The 21,507-nt window shown below is 43.0% G+C and overlaps 2 protein-coding genes across 2 annotated transcripts; one reads left to right on the top strand and one right to left on the bottom strand.

The window, feature by feature from the left end:
- Positions 1 to 1,935: 1,935 nt before the first annotated feature.
- On the top strand, positions 1,936 to 13,332 carry LOC111949503 (beta-secretase 2). The gene is made up of 9 exons (XM_023966737.2): positions 1,936 to 2,558; positions 8,477 to 8,565; positions 8,824 to 9,037; positions 9,594 to 9,725; positions 10,266 to 10,400; positions 10,805 to 10,906; positions 11,177 to 11,326; positions 11,466 to 11,634; positions 11,825 to 13,332. The coding sequence occupies exons 1-9, from the start codon at positions 2,268 to 2,270 to the stop codon at positions 12,067 to 12,069; spliced, it is 1,527 nt and encodes a 508-aa protein (XP_023822505.1). The 5' UTR covers positions 1,936 to 2,267; the 3' UTR covers positions 12,070 to 13,332.
- A 348-nt stretch (positions 13,333 to 13,680) lies between these two features.
- Positions 13,681 to 20,803, bottom strand: LOC111949844 (serine-protein kinase ATM-like). The gene is made up of 5 exons (XM_070434162.1): positions 19,750 to 20,803; positions 19,375 to 19,572; positions 19,089 to 19,261; positions 18,561 to 18,765; positions 13,681 to 16,391 (listed from the first exon to the last, which is right to left on the bottom strand). Exons 1-3 carry the CDS (start codon positions 19,894 to 19,896, stop codon positions 19,229 to 19,231), a joined length of 378 nt encoding a protein of 125 aa, XP_070290263.1. The 5' UTR covers positions 19,897 to 20,803; the 3' UTR covers positions 13,681 to 16,391; positions 18,561 to 18,765; positions 19,089 to 19,228.
- Between the last annotated feature and the right edge of the window lie 704 nt (positions 20,804 to 21,507).

Genomic DNA, 21,507 nt, shown 5'->3' with positions numbered 1-21,507 from the left:
GGCCACCCCCAGGTGGTGAAGGTAGGAAACAACATCTMCACTTCGCTGACCCTCAACACTGGGGTCCCACAAGGGTGTGGGCTCAGCCCTCTCCTGTACTCCCTGTTCACCCACGACTGCGTGGCCATGCACGCCTCCAACTCAATCATCAAGTTTGCAGACGACACAACAGTAGTGGGCTTGATCACCAACAACGACGAGACAGCCTACAGGGAGGAGGTGAGGGCACTCGGAGTGTGGTGTCAGGAAAACAACCTCTCACTCAACGTCAACAAAACAAAGGAGATGATCGTGGACTTCTGGAAACAGCAGAGGGAGCACCCCCTTATCCACATCGAAGGGATAGCTGTGGAGAAGGTGGAAAGTTGTAAGTTCCTGGGCGTACACATCACAGACAAACTGAAATGTGTGGACAGTGTGGCGAAGAAGGTGCAACAGTGCCTCTTCAACCTCAGGAGGCTGAAGAAATGTTGGATTGTCACCCAAAACCCTGACAAACTTTTACAGATGCACAATCGAGAGCATCCTGTCGGGCTGTATCACAGCCTGGTACGGCAACTGCACCACCCTCAAATCGCAAGGCTCTCCAGAGGGTAGTGCTGTCTGCACAATGCATCACCGGGGGCAAACTACCTGCCCTCCATGACACCTACAGCACCCGATGTCACAGGAAGGCCAAAAAGATAATCAAGGACAACAACCACCCGAGCCACTGCCTGTTCACACCGCTATCATCCAGAAGGCGAGGTCAGTACAGGTACATCAAAGCTGGGAACGAGAGATTGAGAAACAGCTTCTATCTCAAGGCCATCAGACTGCTAAACAGCAATCACTAACTCAGAGAGGCTGCTGCATACATTGAGATCCAATCATTGGACAATTTAGTAAATGRATCACTAGTCACATTAAACAATACCCCTCGAAATAATGCCACTTTAATAATGTCTACATATCTTACATTACTCATATCTCATGTGTATTAGGTAGTTGTTGGGGAATTGTTAGATTACTTGTTAGATTTGTGTGTATTAAGTAGTGGTTGGGAATTGTTAGATTACTTGTTAGATATTACTGCACTGTTGGAACTAGAAGCACAAGCATTTCGCTACACACATTAACATCTGCTAACCATGTGTTTGACCAATACAATTTGATTTGATTTGGTAAAAAATAACAAAAAAAATTGTTTCTTAGCAAATCGCAATTTCTCAAGCAAGAATTTTGCGACAACTATCTGGGAGTATCCCAGCAACCRGATGTTCCAGTTTTCAGGGGTTAATGGAAAGAGAGCCTGTAATCTGACTTCCACTTTTGGACGATAATAACAAGGTGACACTCTATCTTAACTCCTCCTCCACATTGACTAGATTGGTTGAACAGTGCAGAAGAGACCCTCCCCTGGACAGTTTTTCTTCTTCTCCTCAAGACCAGTATGTAGGGCAATTATTTTATGCCTACTATGTTAAGTTAGTGTGGGAGTGATCTGAGTAGGGAGGGGGAAACTGAATAATAGCTGTTATTGGCAGAGTTTTTGAATTTTCTTTGTTATTGGTCTATTAACTAATTTACTGTATGGTGATGTCCCTCCATCCCACCAAAACAGGCATACATTTCAGCTGGTCTTTTCAAACAGCTCTTACACTAAAACAGCATTATCACCATGTTCGCAATTTTACAGTATTATTCCAAATTCATAGTGTGGAAGTATATACAAAACACACGGAAATCACGTTGACAATGATAGAGGCCTCTAGTGTCCAAAAGTCAATTTTATCATGGGCAGCGCCATTGAGGCTTCCACCATGTTAAAGTAGTCCGAGTAGTCAACTGGGTGGGGATTGCTATGGGTTGTAGCCTCATTGGCGCTGCCCATGCTGTCACATACGCTATAACGACACGGATATAAGTCCTCTAACTATCTCTATGGTGCGCCCCATAGGCGCCCTCCAAGCAAATCTTCCCTGACCAAAAAAATAAAAGTTGTGGCACTTCGTCACATCCGTGATATGGAATTCAGGAAGTCATCCGTCCGAAAATAATAAATAAGGCAAACAAGTTTTGGAGAGAGTAGTAAACTTGTGAAAGCGTCTGAATGTGAAAGCCGAGGTTGTTTGTTATGTTTCTTCAGCGTCGTCGTCTGAACATCACGATCACCATGATTACCTCACTGGAGGTCTCATGATGGCCAAGCTGAAAACTAAGGAGCAAACTTTGAACAAGGAGCAGGAATTTTTCCGAGGTTTGACTTTCCCTGAATAATATTTGCCATGGCTTACCATAACGGTTCGATCCCCCTTAGAGCATTATTTATCATGCTCTGTTTTGGAATGGCAAAATCTCTCTATACCATTCCACTTAAAATATTTACAGGTAAGTTTAACTCTTCTTTGGATTTGGATTTAACTCCTCTGAAACTAATACAAGCCTCAGGAAATGGACTGTCCCTGGCATCTGATCCAGCTGGAATAGTGAACTTTTTGGACATGGTCAATAACTTACAAGGCGATTCTGGCAGAGGTTACTACATGGAGATGACACTGGGTACCCCTGGTCAAAAGGTATAYCAAAATATGACCTATTGTTTTAAAGTTTTCAATGTGGAATACATTTCTTGACCTTTTTAGTTTCACAGTCCAAATGTAATCGAATGAAGTAGACATTATTTATATATGTATGTATGTATGTATGTATGTATGTATATATGTGTATACAAAACAGCTGCTTTTTGCATGACAGATTGAACAGGTGAAAGCTATGATCCCTTATTGATGTCACTTTTTAAATCCACTTCCATCAGTGTAGATGAAAGGGGAGATAGGTTAAAGAAGGATTTTTAAGCCTTGAGACAATTGGAGCATGGATTGTGTWTGTGTGCCATTCAGAGGGTGAATGGGCAAGACAAAACATTTAAGTGCTTTTGAACTGGGAATGGTAGTAAGTGCCATGGGCACTCTTTGTATCAAGAACTGCAACGCTGCTGGGTTTTTCATGCTCCACAGTTTCCCGTGTGTATCAAGAATGATCCACCACCCAAAGGATATCCAGCCAACATGATACAACTGTAGGAAGCATTGGAGTCAACATAGGCCAGCATCCCTGTGGAATGCTTTTAACACCTTGTGGAGGTGTAATGGAGGCTGTTATGGAGGCTGTTCAGAGGGCAAAAGGGGGGATGCAACTCAATATTAGGAAGGTGCTTGACTTGGACTGAACTAGGTTCCAGTACTCATTTTGGGTGCTGGTATTGTTTATATTTAGGTGCAGGACTCCAAAATACTTTTGAGCTAATATTCTATAAGAGGAATAGGAGCTCAAGCAGTAGAAAATTTGAGGCGCCCGTACTCTGCTCCTGTGAGCTCAAGTCAAGCACTGGAAGGTGTTTCTAATGTTTGGTATTCTCAGTGTATATATATATATATATATATATATATATATATATATATATATATATATATATATATATATATATATATATATTATAATATAAAAATAAAAAGATGTTGTTAGGTACTGTAGAGTCTTAAATGCATACTCCATCGGCCACTGATTTTAAATAGAGCCCTAGCAAATTCAACTACATAAATGCAATACATGTTCACATTTAGGCCATGATATTTAATAGGCTAACTTATGACCAAGCCTGTCTGTCTGCAAATAGTTATTCTAGCCAGCATGTGATATGGAGAGAGGGTGTGGGGAGGCTGTTAGCCCCTGGGGCGCGGGCGGGTGGGAGGGGGTGACGGCGAGAGTGAGACTGCAGCCAGCTCTGAGCCCAGGGCCTGGTTCTGCCATGTAAGCCCCCACGCACATGAGCTCACATGATGCTGCTAGACTCGGGCCTCTGCTTGGGCTTCACTGGCCAGGCAGCTGACCAGGATTATGAGGCACAAAGGCTCAGGGAGAAAGCTGAAATCTGCTCAAACTCTACCAATGGATCTGGAGGAATGTGGCCCACAGTTTCAGTTCTTCTTTTGTTCTAGGTTTTATGTAAATATCTCCCTCTCCATCACCATCTATTTCCCCCTGTCCTCATTTATGCCTGGTTTTGCAATTTGGCCCTAATTGCATGCAGTTTTAGGTACCCACACTTCCCAGACTTTGGAATGTTTACAATATGTTAGTATGTTCTTGATAAAGCCAGTGTGTTCTTAGCTGGAACACTTTTTATTGTTGGACCAAGAGTTGGGTGTTAGCAAGGTACCATGGCTATGGCACAGCCAGACTCTGGTTCCCACAATCTTATCAAGCATATTTCTGCCTTGTCATTTCCCTGTGCTTATTAGTGGAATGATCACACTGAAGGAATCTGACCTCACTAAAATGAACCTGGCTAAGCAACACTTCTGACTATAATCAGATGAGAGGTAGGGAGGGGAGAGAAGAGGTAGGCAGGGAGGGGAGAGAAGAGGTAGGCAGGGAGGGGAGAGAAGAGGTAGGCAGGGAGGGGAGAGAAGAGGTAGGTAGGGAGGGGAGAGAAGAGGTAGGTAGGGAGGGAGGGGAGAGAAGAGGTAGGGAGGGAGGGGAGAGAAGAGGTAGGTAGAGAGGGGAGAGAAGAGGTAGGTAGAGAGGGGAGAGAAGAGGTAGGGAGGAGAGAAGAGGTGGGGAGGGGAGGGGAAGAGAGAACAAGGGGAGGGGGGCATAATAACACTAATCCTCAAGCAGTTCTATCTATGATATAATTAAAGGCCTGGTGTTAAACAAGGCGTTATTCAGATGAACCACTAATTGCCACATCTGTTAGCCCCATCGCAGCTAGGCCGAGGTGTCGGCTGGAGTGCCTCACATCTGCTAATTGGTACAAACAGGTAGCAGATGCACAACCCCGCCACAGAGCCTCTGCTAATTAGCCAGGCAAGGCTCAACCCCAGGCGACCAAGCCGCCATGCTGGCTCAGGGATGGGGAAGAGAAGGGATTTGCCTGGTGGTTCAGCCCAGCCAAGCTAGGGGAGTACAGAAGAGGATTGAGAGGGTAGGAGGTACAAGGAAATGTCCCTCGTTTTCCCCAACAGGCTGCGTCAGGATGGTCTGTCTGGTTTGGGCCCAGCGTGAGTGGATTGCTGCCATCGGTGTGGTGGCAGTAGGGTTTCAGATGGCAGAGCCATAGTGGTGGGACTTCAGCCAGTCCAACTAGGGAACACTGATAGGGACGCAACAGAGCTTTGAGGAAGTACAGTACCTTCAGAAAGTATTCACACCCCTCAACTTTTTACACATTTTGTTGTTACAACCTGAATATAAAATGGATTAAATTGAGATTTTGTATCACTGGCCTACACACAATACCCCATAATGTCAAAGTGGAATTATGTTTTTAGAAATGTTTACTAATTCATTGAAAATGAAAAGCTTAAATGTCTTGAGTCAATAAGCATTCAACCCCTTTTGTTATGGCAAGCCTAAATAAGTTCAGGAGTAAAAATGTGCTTAAGTTGCATGGACTCTGTGTGCAATAATAGTGTTTAACATGATTTTTGAATTACTACCTCATCTCTGTACCCCACACATACAGATAATTGTAAGGTCCCTCAGTCGAGCAGTGAATTTCAGACACAAAGATCAGGGAGGTTTTCCAAAGCCTCGCAAAGAAGAGCACATATTGGTTGATTGTTTTATTTTTTATTTTTTAAACCTGACATTAAATATCCCTTTGAGCATGGTGAAGTTATTAATTACACTTTTGATGGTGTATCAATACAGCCAGTCACTACAAAGATACAGGCATCCTTCCTAAATCAGTTGCCGGAGAGGAAGGAAACCGCTCAGGGATTTCACAGTGAGGCCAATGGTGACTTTAAAACTGTTAGAGTTTGTAATGGCTGTGATAGGAGAAAACTGAAGATGGATCAACAACATTGGAGTTACTCCACAATACTAACCTAAATGACAGAGTGAAAAGGAGGCCTGTACAGAATACGCATCCTGTTTGCAATAAGGCACTAATGTAAAACTGCCAAAAATGTGGCAAAGAAATGAACTTTATGTCCTGAATACAAAGCGTTTGGTGCAAATTCAACACCACTGAGTACCACTCTTCATGTTTCCAAGCATGGTGGTGGTTGCATCATGTTCTGGGTAGGCATTTCTAGTCCTACCCATGTTATGGGTAGGACTAGGGAGTTTATTTATTTTTATATATATAAAAAGAAATGGAATGGAGCTAAGCACAGGCAAAATCCTAGAGGGAAAACCTGGTTCAGGCTTTCCTGGGAGACAAATTCACCTTTCAGCAGGACAATAACATAAAATATAAAGCATGCCATTGCCAAATATACAATGGAGTTAAGTGACCTAGTTAGTTTTGACAGAGCTTGAAGAATTTTTAAAACAATAATGTGCAAATATTGTACAATCCAGGTGTCCAAAGCTCTTAAAGACTTACCCAGAAAGGCTCACAGCTGTAATGTGATGTATTGACTCAGGGGTGTGAATACTTATGTAAATTAATCATTTGTATTTAATTTTYAATACATTTGCAAAAAAGTCTAAACATGTTTTCACTTTGTCATTATTGGGTGTTGTGTGTAGATCCTGCTAGGGTTTTTGTATAGCCTATATTGTGAGGGATAGCTAGGCCTATTTACTCAGTTTTTGTCGGTCATCAATAGTTCCTGCTCATCTGGGGGGKTTTTTCTTCTCAGAACCGTGTCGACAACAAGAATTCAGAATACTCTTGAGTAGCCTAGTTATTGAGAGCAGAATGCTACATTTGTTTTGTCTGAGTGTCAAGTAAGGTCTTCACTGTAAAATTTCTGAATGAGTTACTTCTTATTCTTAGCTTTGACGAAGCCCACGCTTTAGTTGAATGGAAACAAATATCCCGAAAATCACATTTTCCTCAGGCTGCTTTAGGGAAGACGCAGGAAGTGTAATGTCACACCAGCAGACCGCTTTCCTGTGTGTTCCTTTTGTTGCCTCTCCTCCATCAATCCAAAGTGCTTTAAAGGCTAGTTAAGCAGCCTAACACGTTTAAATGGTAAATAAACTCCTTTGTTGCGAGTGGAGCTGTGGAGAGCACAGCCTCTTTAATGATGAGGAATGTTCAGTAATGACCCTTCTGCGCGTCACCGAGGTGACAGAAGTCGGTTATCTCATTAGTTCCCCTAGTTGAATTGATGCCTGAGACAACATGATCTCAACTGCTGCTTTGCTAGCTCACGTTTTGCTCTTGCTTGCACACCACTGACATACCAGGATGGAGGGAGTTTTAGACTGGAGCAATGGGCGGGCGTAACGTGGTCATGTTTTTTCAAAAGATACCAGACCAGAGAGCTTTTTTTTTATATCTTCAGACGTCCGAAGCATAGTAAATAACCTGTCCTGCTCAAAGCACGATCGCTGACTGAGTCAGTTTGTGTGTTTATGGCGTGTCTTAAACTTCTTTGGGACTGGGGGGCAGTATTGAGTAGCTTGGATGAATAAGGTGCCCAGAGTAAACTGCCTGCTACTCAGGCCCAGAAGCTAGAATATGCATATAATTAGTAGATTTGGTTAGAAAACACTCTGAAGTTTCTAAAACTGTTTGAATGATGTCTGTGAGTATAACATAACTCATATGGCAGGCAAAAACCTGAGAAAAAAACAACCAGGAAGTGTGAAATCTGAGGTTTGTATTTTTTCAATTCATTGCCTATCCAATATACAGTGTCTATGGGGTCATATTGCACTTCCTAAGGCTTCCACTAGATGTCAACAGTCTTTAGAACCTTGTTTCAGGCTATAAGAGCTGTTTGAGTCAGGGGTCTGGCAGAATGCCATGAGCTCAGTCAGGTGTGCGGCCGTGAGAGTTAGCTGCGTTCTTTTTCCTTTCTAAAGACAAAGGAATTGTCCGGTTGAAACATTATTGAAGATTTATGATAAAAACATCCTAAAGATTGATTCTATACATCGTTTGACATGTTTCTACGAACTGTAATATAACTTTTTTGACTTTTCTTCTGAACTAAGCGATCGTGCATTGAGCATTTGGATTACTGGGCTAAACGCGCGAACAAAAAGGAGGTATTTGGACATAAATGATGGACTTTATCGAACAAAACAAATATTTATTGTGGAACTGGGATTCCTGGGAGTGCATTCAGATGAAGATCATCAAAGGTAAGTGAATATTTAGAACGCTATTTCTGAGTTTTGTGACACCTCTCCTTCTTTGGAAAATGGCTGTATGTTTTTCTGTGACTTGGCGCTGACCTAACATAATCGCAAGGTATGCTTTCGCCGTAAAGCCTTTTTGAAATCAGACACTGTGGCTGGATTAACGAGAAGTTTATCTTTAAATGGTATATAATACATGTATGTTTGAGGAATTTTAATTATGAGATTTCTGTTTTGGATTTGGCGCCCTGCAATTTCACTGGCTGTTGGTTAAGTGGGACGCTAGCGTCCCATATATCCCAGAGAGGTTTTAAAAAGGGTGCGGATGAGTAACACAGATGGTTGAATGACTGATAAAGTACTCACTACTCTTTTGTTTTTCCAGCTGAATATCCTGGTTGATACGGGAAGCAGTAACTTTGCAGTGGCTGCAGCAGCACATCCCTTCATCACACACTTCTTCAACACAGCACTGTGAGTCAGGCTCGCATATTTGCTCTGTGGAATATCTCTTTCTATTAGGTCAATGAGAAGGCTACGCATTATATTTGGTGGCCTCATAATATTAGAAAATGCCTTAATTAAATAATCAGTGTTTCACATCAATCTCATAATTTATAGTACAATCTGATCATGTTTTATGTTTGTTTATAATTGTCTCAGGCATTCGTTTGATAAGATTTCCTTTGTCTAAGAGTGCTGGTTAATCTCCCCGACCGTCCCTGTGTTCAGCTCCAGTACGTACAAGTCCACTGGCAGGGGCGTGGCCGTCAAGTACACCCAGGGCAACTGGGAGGGCGAGCTGGGCACCGACCGCGTCCTCATACCCAGCATCGCTGGCACCCTCACCATCAATATCGCCACCATCCTCTCCTCTGACGGATTCTTCCTCCCGGGGGTCAACTGGCAGGGAATCCTGGGTCTGGCCTACCCCCTGCTGGCTCGGGTAAATGGGGAGGGGTCCTCATGCCCTCTGGGACTCTGGATATGAAGGATATCGCCATGTCTGTTTGATTTGGCACAGTGGTGTCCGTAAGCGTGGTGGGGCGTGAAGAGCTGCTGAATGTTATCAAAGATCAAATCAACTCAACCGGAGAAGGTTCACACACATGATACTGTTCAGAATGGAACTGTGATCTCATCATCACACAGAACCATGGGGCGTAATGTTGGTTAGGCTATTCTGAGCTTACACAATGTATGCCTTATGCAGATTTTGAGGTCAACTATTTTAAATCATTGACATACAGTGACCACTCTGTACTGTGGATCTCAGCTTTGTTCAGGTTCAGATGATCTGGCCCTTGATATATATACACCATGGGAAGTCAAGGTATAGAGGGGGGATCCTGTTTAGTCAGGGTGATAACTGATAAGACTTTCTCCTGTCATTCTCTGTGCTTACAGCTTCACTATTGACCAATAGGACAGCCAAGACGTTACACTATTTTACACTAAGTTAATGACCAGAGTGTTTTGTGTTTATGTCTCCTGTTTCTCAGCCTGACTCCTCGGTGGAGCCTTTCTTTAACTCCATGGTACGACAGACAGGCATCCCAGATGTGTTCTCCCTCCAGATGTGTGGAGCTGGGTTGTCAGCCAGCACCACTGCCGACCCCACAGGGGGAAGTCTTGTGAGTAGTCAGGGGGAGGAGGGGGGGGGGGATGAATGGGAGGGGGGGGGGGGGGGTGGTGGACTTCCTTACAAAGGCTGGTTGTTGTACTGTCAAAGAAGATGATTATTGAGGCTGTTCATCTCACACACGCTAGGCAGTTGCTTGGCATAATATTTCACCCGACGCCCAGACCAGATAAACCTTTCAAGGGTGGATTAGACTGAGCGGCATAGTGCTTCTTAGAAACATGATCGCTAGCAAGTCTCTGCGCCTCTCAATGCGTTTCCCCATTGGACACCGAATCTAGTTAGCGAATGGCTAATTAAGCTAAGATAGCCCCTTGCCGAGGGCAGGTCTGTTGGTGTTATAAGAGCAGTTRCGGTCGAGCCGACCACGTGAGTGAGCGCAGCAGATGGGAGAGATAGTGGGGTGTAATCAGTGTCTGCAATGCCATGCCAAACATTGCCAAGGCATGCCATTGTAGTTTTATTACAGTATTCAGGCTATCATTGTATTCAGTCAKTTGTAAAGTGAATGAAAAATCCTGTTTTGTTTCAGGTCATGGGAGGGGTTGAACCAACATTGTATTCGGGGTCCATGTGGTACACCCCAATAAAGGAAGAGTGGTACTATCAGGTGGAAGTATTGAAGATGGAGGTTGGGGACCAGAATCTAAACCTGGACTGCAAAGAGGTATGAGACAAACTGTCCACTGTTGTTTTCTAAATTGCCCTTTCCTGGTCTAAATGGTTTGCAAAGTATTTCAATCTGCACAACACGTCAGGTTTGAGGAACAAAGCCTAACCGTGGCCATAAGACTAAGGCTGTTTCTAGTGAGCATTCTTTCTGGATGAGCCTGTAGTGCAGGTCTGGAAAGAGGATATAAAGCAACAGTTAATAAAGCATGCCTGAGCTGAGACACAAGAATGTGCTAAACCTGTTTCTGAAGCCTTCCAGGAACCAAGGTGGACATTTCAGCTTTTTGTTTGATCAAGGTCTTCTGAAATGAAATATGCAACTGAAAAAAACAAATTTTTCCCCTTTCTTTATACATCTTCCTCTCTCTCTTTCCTTCTCTCTCCCTCTCCTTCTCTCAGTACAACAAGGATAAAGCCATAGTGGACAGTGGAACCACTCTTCTGCGGTTGCCTGTGAATGTGTTCAGTGCTGTGGTTGAGGCCATCTCAAGAACATCTCTGGTATGTCAGCCGCTGTGCCCATGATCAAATGACAAAGAACTTCTAGGATAACCTGGTTGTCTGAGAACACTTCAGTAACTGTGTAGACTGAGGACACTGCAACTTATTTCCTATCCATGGCTTATATTTGTCCACCCCTATATGGCATCTTTGTTCTGGTCTACGGATCTGAGAGAAAATGAGTGGTTATCTATGTAAAAGTACACCTTTTTTTCACAACTCAGTCATTTTATTGGAGTCTTAATCTATCACTGTCTTTCTATGGTCCAGATCCAGGACTTCACCTCAGGGTTCTGGGGTGGCACTAAACTGGCCTGCTGGTTGAAGGGTGAGACACCGTGGAGGTTCTTCCCCAAACTGTCCATCTACCTGAGAGCCACCAACACCAGCCAGTCCTTCAAAATCTCCATCCTCCCTCAGGTGACACAACAAACGTCCCCCATGTTGCCTCTGTGTGTTTTGTTGTTTGCTTACTCTAACCAACATCAGCCATCTTATGAGCTTTAGATCTGTTTGCCGACAGCTCTTTTATTGACATTMGTGTGACTGCTCCCTGTAGCTGTATATCCAGCCAATCACAGATGTGGACGGTACGCTGGACTGCTTCCGCTTCGGCATCTCGTCGTCAGCCAACGGCCTGGTGATAGGAGCAACMGTCATGGAGGGCTTCTATGTCATCTTCGACCGGGCAGAGAAGAGAGTGGGCTTCGCTGTCAGCAGATGTGCAGGTGAGTGCTGGAGACATTATTATTGGGTCTTAGATATGGCCTTGGTGTTCCAATATAGTATGGCTATAGCATCAGACAATGTTTTTTTGGGGGGCTAGTAAGCGTTTATGCGCCTGGTCAAGTGTTCTTCGTATACCCTTCTTACATTCCACAGTACGTTAGCTATTATAACCCTGGTTCCTCTCTCCAGTGAACGGTGGGATAGCCGTGTCAGAGACCTCTGGGCCCTTCTCATCTGCAGACGTGGCATCTAACTGTGCTGCTGGAGGGCTGCTGAAGGAGCCCCTTCTCTGGGTCATCTCCTACGCCCTGGTGGCCGTCTGTGTCGTGGTGCTCCTCATCCTGCTCCTCCTCCTCGTCCTGCCCTGTCGTCACCGAGACCGGTCCGGCGAGATCACTGATGAGTCCTCGCTGGTCCGCCACCGCATCAAATGACTGAGGCGGGCCTCGGGTGGGACGACGACGGCCACCAGGAGTTCCAATTCTACTGAGGCAGGGAGAGGGGAGGGGTTGGGGCTGCAGTGACCAATAGGACTGTTCTCTGGACACATCATGGAGACTGCAGTTTGACCAGAGAATGCTCTTCTTAGTTTAGATGTTACCCGTTTTCTTTGCACTCCAGTTTCACAGCAACCTCTGATTTAATTTAGACACATTATTAGACTGAAGGTTGGGTAGCAGAAAGGAATGCTATCTCTATGCCAGCCTAGTCCCTCCTTGCACATATTTCCTGCTGATTCCCCACTGCCTACAACATGGTAGTGAAGTGCACTGCCCTCACCTGAGACAAGGTCCTAAGAACTCTTAAACAGCAATGTTTCTTTTTACTTCTCAGAAGCCTCAACTCAAAATAGCATATTGTAAATTACTCAAGCTTGTTGAAGGTTCCCCATAGGTATCATTACCATTCTTTCATTACAATTTTCTTCTTTGCTGTGTGATGAAAGGAGGAATGTTTTGTAGGAAATGTCCTTTGTCAAGCTGTTTTATTAAGAGTTGGAGTTGACTAAATGTTTTCATTCAAAGTACAACCAGGAGGTCACAGACAATAGAAGATGATACACATAGGTTGATATACGTCCCTTGTCGTTTACAATGCTATCAAGTCACAGGCATCTCATATGGGAACTAGCATGGGTTTGCGACATTCTGTTTAACTGCAAAAAGTGATCAAAAGTGTCAAATTATGAATATCACTATCTGTATGAGTGAGAATGAAGCAATCCGTGATAATAGGATTTTGTAATGACATTGTGTACTTAAATATCAAATATGTATATTAAGTCAAAATGAATGATTGTATAATATTTCAAAACCTCACCATTAGTAGACATACAGAAACCTGATTTGTAATGCCACATTTATATTGGAGTATTTCTATGGTAAATAACATTTTCTACATTTTACATTACCCATGATTTCAATAGGGGCCAAAAAAAAGTATTGTACTGTATTTTCAAAAAGTTAAATAATTTTTTGCAAAGGTGTTTGATACAAAATCAGGTGCAGATTTAAATTAAACTGTTTATGATTGTTTAAATGTATCAGTGCCAAAATTGTGATTGTATATAATTCAATTGATCAGATTAAAGTAAAGGCTCTCCTTCCAGCGTGATAAAACGCCCGGCCTCTATTCCAACCTGGATAAAAACAATTCACTATTCACTTGAATATTATGAATAAAGAGTTACACAAGTAGAGAGCACCATGGTGCAGGTTCTGTTTCTCTGTAATCTTGCATTCAAGAGCAACTACCAAGACCACTCTTCAAGCATAGGGGAGACCGTACCTGTAGAGTAAAATCTCCCAGACAGATCTTTGTCAGGGTAGATGACCAGGGGTCGGAATGGGTAAAGGTAAAGCGTCCGAAAACCTAACTTCAAAGAGTAACTCGTTTGAACGCCCCTAGCAACACCCTAAGAAAGGTTATTTTATAAATGTAACACTTACTGTTGTACTTGCCTTTCTTGCACTAACATTTGAGCTTGTCTTTTCTTATTAGCAAAGATTTTGCTGATAGCTGCTTTATTCAGATAAGTTTATTTTGCGGTTTTACTTAAGTTTAATGCACTGACTGTAAATTGTCTGCTTAATTACCAAAATGTAATTTAAAATGGATACTTAAAACACTGAGCTTCATACTGCCCTGCTGGACAGTCTTACCACATCACACCACTGAGACTGGCTGACACTGCGAGCATCGCCACACGCACGGCTAGAGGACACTGGAGGGTGAGTATAGGGATGGTCGGAAGGGAACAAGTTTTATTCATCAAATTGAAGTGAATGACGTATGCCTGTCTTAGGGTAGATGCCGAATGATAAGAGGGAAACACAAGTACTTACAGTAGTATCCAAGCAACCAATAGGAGAAGGAGCACACTGATGACAGTGGTCCCTATGTACTTGATGGATGAATTCTTCTACATTCTTTAACATAATCAAAGACCTACTCATTTGTACTACTAACAAGGCTTTAAACGCAAAACATTTTTGTTGCTTAATTACAATAGTCTGACAGGAAGAGGGCAAAATGTATGCATGTAACAACTGTCAAAAAATTGAGGTAGACACCTTTGCGGTCAGGTATAGAGGCAGCGCTATCAGGAGGTGCAGGGCCCAGTTCGTGTACAAACTGGGGTAGTTCCTCTGCAGAGGGGTTGAGTGGAGGGCCCCCCCCCCCTTACCCTCATGGAAACCCTCGTTAGGGACGTAGGGATCTGACTCCTGGTACTGTGATGAAGACATACAGTAAACAAGATTAAAAGGTCAAGTGAAATTAAATAAACAGTTTGACCACTTCTGCTACAATGTAATAACTACATTTAACACACTAAAAAAGGCAATTAAACAACTCAGAACAATTCAGGAATGCCACAAATATTTGACTTTTTAGGTAGAATTTCCAGTTTGTATGTGAATGTCCTATGCATTTTGTCTTAAGGAAACCTTAGAATAGACAATTATAAAACATACTTTTTACAATTCTTGGAAGTCAATGAAACAAAACAATTCAGTCATTCTTAATGTCCACGGTGTAGGAAATAAGACACAGAAAACATTCAAAACTGCATAGGCAGGTTCTATAGGTAAGAAAATGTAAATAAAAACACTTACTTGCAAGACCACCTGTTGAGGTAAGTCTACATCTCCTTTGAGTCCATTCATTCAACACTACACTGAACAAACAGGTGTCAGGTCTGTATGAGTGGTGGCCCTACTAGCCATTCATGTGGAACTTTACCGCCCCCATTTAAACACCTCAGATTGACTCGAGGGAGTAAGCTCTCAATTTGTCTCTCGTACAAGAGCCTCTCCATTTGTGTTGTACTGCAGTTTTGAATAAGCCCTCCAAGAAATATATGAACAAAAATCAATTATCTTTATCTAACATCAGCTATTTATTATCCTATGATACAATGAACCTGTACTAGAACAAAATTATCTTTAAAAATAATCAAATAGATTATATATCAGACATTTGATTAAAATAATTCTGAGCAACACAACACGGTTGAGAGAATGCCAAGACCGTACAAAGCTGTCATCAAGGCAAAGGGTGGCTACTTTGAAGAATCTCAAATATATTTTTATTTGTTTAACACTTTTGGTTACTATATGATTCCATATGTGTTATTTCATAGTTTTGATGTCTTCAATATTATTCTACAATGTAGAAAATAGTAAAAAATTAAGAAAAACCCTTGAATGAGTAGGTGTGTCCAAACATTTKACTGGTACTACAGTACCATCAGAGAAATAGCCAAATGTTTAAGAAAATATTTGTTGTAGGTATAGTAATGATTGTATTGTGTTGTGGAGAGCAGAGTAGGGGTGGCAGGTATACCATAAACTCAGTCAAAACAGAAAATGTGTGTCAGTCTGTCTCTTGTGAAAACAGTGAACAACTTGTGAACATTTCTGAATTATAATATATACCGTGGAGCCAGTGTATACATACATTACAGTGCAAATTCTATGCAAAATGGCTGCAAAACATCATATTGCATAACAAAAATCCCCATATGTCAGGTGATAGATTAGTGAGGGATCCACAGATGATCAAACCCATTCTCTACCTTGATCTCCATCGTAGGAATGACGACATCATATAGGTTCTTTATCGGCATGATGGGCAGGTCAAAGGGGAGGGCTTATACAGAGGAACACAAGGGACGGTAACTTCATACACCAGTAAAAGCCCAAAAGTCATTTGTGAAGGTGGTTGTGTTTTATTTGATTTAAACCTTATTTTACCAGATAAGTTGACTGAGAACACATTCTCATTTACAGCAACGACCTGAGGAATAGTTACATGGGAAAGGAGTGGGGATTAATGAGCCAATTGGAAGCAGGGGATGATTAGGTGGCCATGATGGTATGAGAACCAGATTGGGAATTTAGCCAGGACACCAGGGTTAACACCCCTACTCTTACATTCCATGGGATCTTTCAGTGACCACAGAGAGTCAGGAAAACCAGCACACTACACAGGCTAATGTCCCCAATCACTGCCCTGGGATCTTTTTTTAGACCAGAGGAAAGAGTGTCAGGCAGATAAACTCTATAGTTCACAGGTGCATTTATGTTTTTGGCTTCTGTTGCCTATTGAAACATATTAAAGTCTCACCTCATTGAGAACATCATGGAAACCCACATCCTCTGACACTTTAGCAGACATTTTTTATCCCTGTGCTTGCAGCCTGCTGGTACACGAGAGGCAGAAACTTATAGGATGGGATCCTCTTCACACCTCCCTGAAGCACAAGAAAATAAACTAATAGTAAAACAAACTGTAGTTTCTCTCATCTAAATGGGAAGACACATTCATGCTGGGTAGCCTGGGATCCAAACTGATTGTGAAGAGAGATTTAAGTTTGGAATGGAGCCCAGACTAAACAAACGGTGTAACAAACAATCTTGTATCAAYTTAGTGAGTAGAGGTCGGCCGATTAATCGGAATGGCCGATTAATTWGGGCCGATTCAATCGGATTTTATTTTTTACACCTTTATTTAACTAGGCAAGTCAGTTAAAACACATTCTTATTTTCAATGACGGCCTAGGAACGGTGGGTTAACTGCCTTGTTCAGGGGCAGAACGACAGATTTTTACCTTGTCAGCTCGGGGATTCAATCTTGCAACCTTACAGTTAACTAGTCCAACGCTCTAACCACCTGCTTTACATTGCACTCCACGAGGAGCCTGCCTGTTACGCAAATGCAGTAAGAAGCCAAGGTAAGTTGCTAGCTAGCATTAAACTTATCTTATAAAAAACAATCAATCAATCATAATCACTAGTTAACTACACATGGTTGATGATATTACTAGTTTATCTAGCGTGTCCTGCGTTGCATATAATCGATGCGGTGCGCATTCGCGAAAAAGGACTGTCGTTGCTCAAACGTGTACATAACCATAAACATCAATGCCTTTCTTAAAATCAATACACAAGTATATATTTTTAAACCTGCATATTYAGTTAATATTTCCTGCTAACATGAATTTATTTTAACTAGGGAAATGGTGTCACTTCTCTTGCAACAGAGTCAGGGTATATGCAGCAGTTTGGGCCGCCTGGCTCATTGCGAACTGTGTGAAGACTATTTCTTCCTAACAAAGACAGCCAACTTCGCCAAACGGGGGATGATTTAACAAAAGCGCATTTGCGCGACTGTACCTAAACATAAACATAAATGCCTTTCTTAAAATCAATACACAGAAGTATATATTTTTAAACCTGCATATTTAGCTAAAAGAAATCCAGGTTAGCAGGCAATATTAACCAGGTGAAATTGTGTCACTTCTCTTGCGTTCATTGCACGCAGAGTCAGGGTATTTGCAACAGTTTGGTCCGCCTGGCTCGTTGCAAACTAATTTGCCAGAAATGTACGTAATTATGACATAACATTGAAGGTTGTTAGATAAAATACGGAACGGTTCCGTATTTCACTGAAAGAATAAACGTTTTGTTTTCGAGATGATAGTTTCCGTTTTCGACCATATTAATGACCTAAGGCTCGTATTTCTGTGTGTTATCATGTTATAATTAAGTCTATGATTTGATAGAGCAGTCTGACTGAGCGATGGTAGGCACCAGCAGGCTCGTAAGCATTCATTCAAACAGCACTTTTGTGCGTTTTGCCAGAAGCTCTTCGCTGTGCTTCAAGCATTGCGCTGTTTATGACTTCAAGCCTATCAACTCCCGAGATTAGGCTGGTGTAACCGATGTGAAATGGCTAGCTAGTTAGCGGGGTGCGCGCTAATAGCGTTTCAAACGTCACTCGCTCTGAGACTTTGGAGTAGTTGTTCCCCTTGCTCTGCATGGGTAACGCTGCTTCGAGGGTGACTGTTGTCGATGTGTTCCTGGTTCGAGCCCAGGTAGGGGCGAGGAGAGGGACAGAAGCTATACTGTTACACTGGCAATACTAAAGTGCCTATAAGAACATCCAATAGTCAAAGGTATATGAAATACAAATCGTATAGATAGAAATAGTCCTATAATTCCTTTAATACCTACAACCTAAAACTTCTTACCTGGGAATATTGAAGACTCATGTTAAAAGGAACCACCAGCTTTCATATGTTCTCATGTTCTGAGCGAGGAACTTAAACGTTAGCTTTCTTACATGGCACATATTGCACTTTTACTTTCTTCTCCAACACTTTGTTTTTGCATTATTTAAACCAAATTGAACATGTTTCATTATTTATTTGAGGCTAAATTGATTTTATTGATGTATTATATTAAGTTAAAATAAGTGTTCATTCAGTATTGTTGTAATTGTCATTAAATCGGCCGATTAATCGGTATCGGCTTTTTTTGGTCCTCCAATAATTGGTATCGGTATCGGCTTTGAAAAATCATAATCGGTCGACCTCTAGTAGTGAGTATTGGGTGATGTTAGTGTGATATCAGTAACTCACCCTCATGTCATTGACTGTCTTGATGTCAGCGTTCTCCAACCACAGTGAGGCCAGGCGGAACACCCAGGTGTCGTGCTCCTCACCCTGCTCCAGACACTGGATGTAGTTCCCTACAGCCTTACACAGGAAGTTCCTTCTGTAAACCTGCAGGTTGGACAGAGCCCTCTTTTCCAGCTTAAACTCCCACTGCACCTTCTGTGTATACCTGGGAGAGACAGGGAGAGGGAGTTGCAATATCACACACACATAGTAGGTATTGAGCAGAGAGGACAGTGGAAAATAAAATCTTCACAAAGCCAGGAGGCCACATCTCTCTCATCGCCTGTCACCCACACTCAGAAGGTATAGCACATGAGAGAGAAAATGAAGAGCGAGCGAAAAGAGGGGAGAGCGAAAAGAGAGACAGAAAGAGGAGTCCGAGAGAAAAAAGAGAAAGAGAGAGAGAGGGAGAGAACAGGGAACACTGTAAWACCTACTTTGAGCAAATTATTCTGAGCGTACTGGCCATGTGAAACAACCATGTCTTACCTGCTGTGAGATGGCAAGTTGATTGGTCACCTGGGCATTGAGTACCAACAATAACCTGTAGGTGGCACTCCAGTGTCGTCACAGAACTACGTACACGTCTGTGGGACACAGAGGTCAGTAGGTCACAACACAGGGAGAAACTACGCCTCGACAACTCGTCCAACTGGGCCGACCTGCCAAAACAAGAACAGGTAGAAAAACAATTAACTATTAGAGAGCAAAAATGACGAGTCTCTCCATCGGATGTGTGAGAGAGCAGCAGATTGTGTGTGTGTTAACCCCTAACCTGCTGTTGATGTGGTGGATAAGTGTGTCGATAATGTCTCGGAGGACGAAGGCCCAGGCTCCCCCCAGGCCGTCCTTGACCTCCCTGAGCAGTAGACAGACAAGCATGGGGTACATCAGCAGGACGGTGCCTCTCGTAGGCATTGATCGTCTCAGCTGCCTTCTGACACACCGCCAGCAGGATCCTCTGGATGGAGATCTAGAATCACAACACAAGCTGATCACAGAATCCGGATTCCTTTCCAGATTTATTTTTWATTTTTAAACTGTGCCCAGGAAACCACTCAACTTTGTAAAGCCAAATTCTGTTCCATTGTGTTATAATAACATTCTACAGCAATTGCAACACAATTATGAGACAAGGACAGCATTTTACCAGTGTCCTGGATAAAATGGCCACCAGGGACTTGTGACTGGCACTGTGACATTTGCTGAGGTAGTCCAGTGTGGCTTTGATAACATTGGAGCTGATGGAGGGTGGGTTTGGGGCTGGGTCCAGTTCCCTAGAGAGAACATGGAACATATCATCACAGACAATGAAAGGTTGTGAATGCAAGTGTTGTGGAGTGGTAAGGAGTGATGTGTAATGAACATTACCCTATGCACCTCCTCAGGTCCCCTCTGCCCCCCTCAGTAGCAGCCCCATCATACAGGGTCATCAACAGCTCCACCACAATGTCTGCCAGGTTACTGTGAATCAGGCTGTCGATTTGCTGTGGAAAGTCCAACAGTGATACAGAAAGTTAGGTCTGTCCGAGAGACAAACATTAAGACTGCTTTTACAGCTTCTACTGCAGGTTCACTTGGCTGCTGCTTGGTTGTAGTTAGCGCACCCTGAAAGGGTTGGCATACGTGGCACCAGGTTTGCAGCCAATTCCATTTCAATTCAGCCAACTCAGGGGATGAAGTGAAAAGGACTGGATCCCAATCCTAGTTTATACAGTGCATTCGGAAAGTATTCAGACCCCATTACTTTTTCCACATTTTGTTACGTTATGGCCTTATTCTAAAATGTATTAGTGCTTTCATCTCATCAATCTACACACAATACCCCGTAATGACAAAGCAACATTTTTGCAAATGTATTAAAAATGTAAAACTGAAATGTGACATTTACATAGGCATTCAGAATCTTTACTCAGTACTTTGTTGAAGCACCTTTAGCAGCAATTACAGCTTCGAGTCTTCTTGGGTATGACGCTAAAATCTTGGCACACCTGTATTTGGGCGGCAGGTAGCCTAATGGTTCGAGCATTGGTGACTGAAAGGTTGCAAGATTGAATCCCCACCCTTCTTTTTCAAGACCTCTGCAATCCGCCCTGGCATGCTGTCAATTAACTTCTGGGCCACATCCTGACTGATGGCAGCCCATTCTTGCATAATCAATGCTTGGAGTTTGTGGGTTTTTGTTTGTCCACCCGCCTCTTGAGGATTCAACACAAGTTCTCAATTGGATTAAGGTCTGGGGAGTTTCCTGGCCATGGATCCAAAATATCGATGTTTTGTTCCCCGAGCCACTTAGTATCACTTTTGCCTTATGGCAAGGTGCTCCATCATGCTGGAAAAGGCATTGTTCGTCACCAAACTGTTCCTGGTGGTTGGGAGAAGTTGCTCTCGGAGGATGGTTTGGTACCATTCTTTATTCATGGCTGTGTTCTTAGGCAAAATTGTGAGTGAGCCCACTCCCTTGGCTGAGAAGCAACCCACACATGAATGGTCTCAGGATGCTTTTACGTTGGCATGACACAGGACTGATGGTAGCGCTCACCTTGTCTTCTCCGGACAAGCTTTTTTCCAGATGCCCCAAACAATTGGAAAGGGGATTAATCAGAGAAAATGACTTTAACCCAGTCCTCAGCAGTCCAATCCTTTTGCAGAATATCAGTCTGTCCCTGATGTTTTTCCTGGAGAGAAGTGGCTTCTTTGCTGCCCTTCTCGACACCAGGCCATCCTCCAAAAGTCTTCGCCTCACTGTGCGTGCAGATGCACTCACACCTGCCTGCTGCCATTCCTGAGCAAGCTCTGTACTGGTGGTGCCCCGATCCCGCAGCTGAATCAATTTTAGGAGACGGTCCTGGCGCTTGCTGGACTTTCTTGGGCGCCCTGAAGCCTTCTTCACAACAATTGAACCGCT

Source organism: Salvelinus sp. IW2-2015, linkage group LG22, assembly GCF_002910315.2.
Source record: "Salvelinus sp. IW2-2015 linkage group LG22, ASM291031v2, whole genome shotgun sequence".
In the NCBI taxonomy this organism is placed as follows: domain Eukaryota; kingdom Metazoa; phylum Chordata; class Actinopteri; order Salmoniformes; family Salmonidae; genus Salvelinus; species Salvelinus sp. IW2-2015.
This window is presented reverse-complemented; position numbering and strand designations above follow the sequence as displayed.

Excerpts from the sequence above, each read along its gene's own strand:
- LOC111949844 (XM_070434162.1), bottom strand. The coding sequence starts at position 19,896 with ATGTTCCATGTTCTCTCTAGGGAACTGGACCCAGCCCCAAACCCACCC. Across the intron at positions 19,573-19,749 it reads CCATTTTATCCAGGACACTG|ATCTCCATCCAGAGGATCCT; the intron begins GTAAAATGCTGT and ends TTGTGATTCTAG. Across the intron at positions 19,262-19,374 it reads ATCCACCACATCAACAGCAG|GTCGGCCCAGTTGGACGAGT; the intron begins GTTAGGGGTTAA and ends TTGTTTTGGCAG.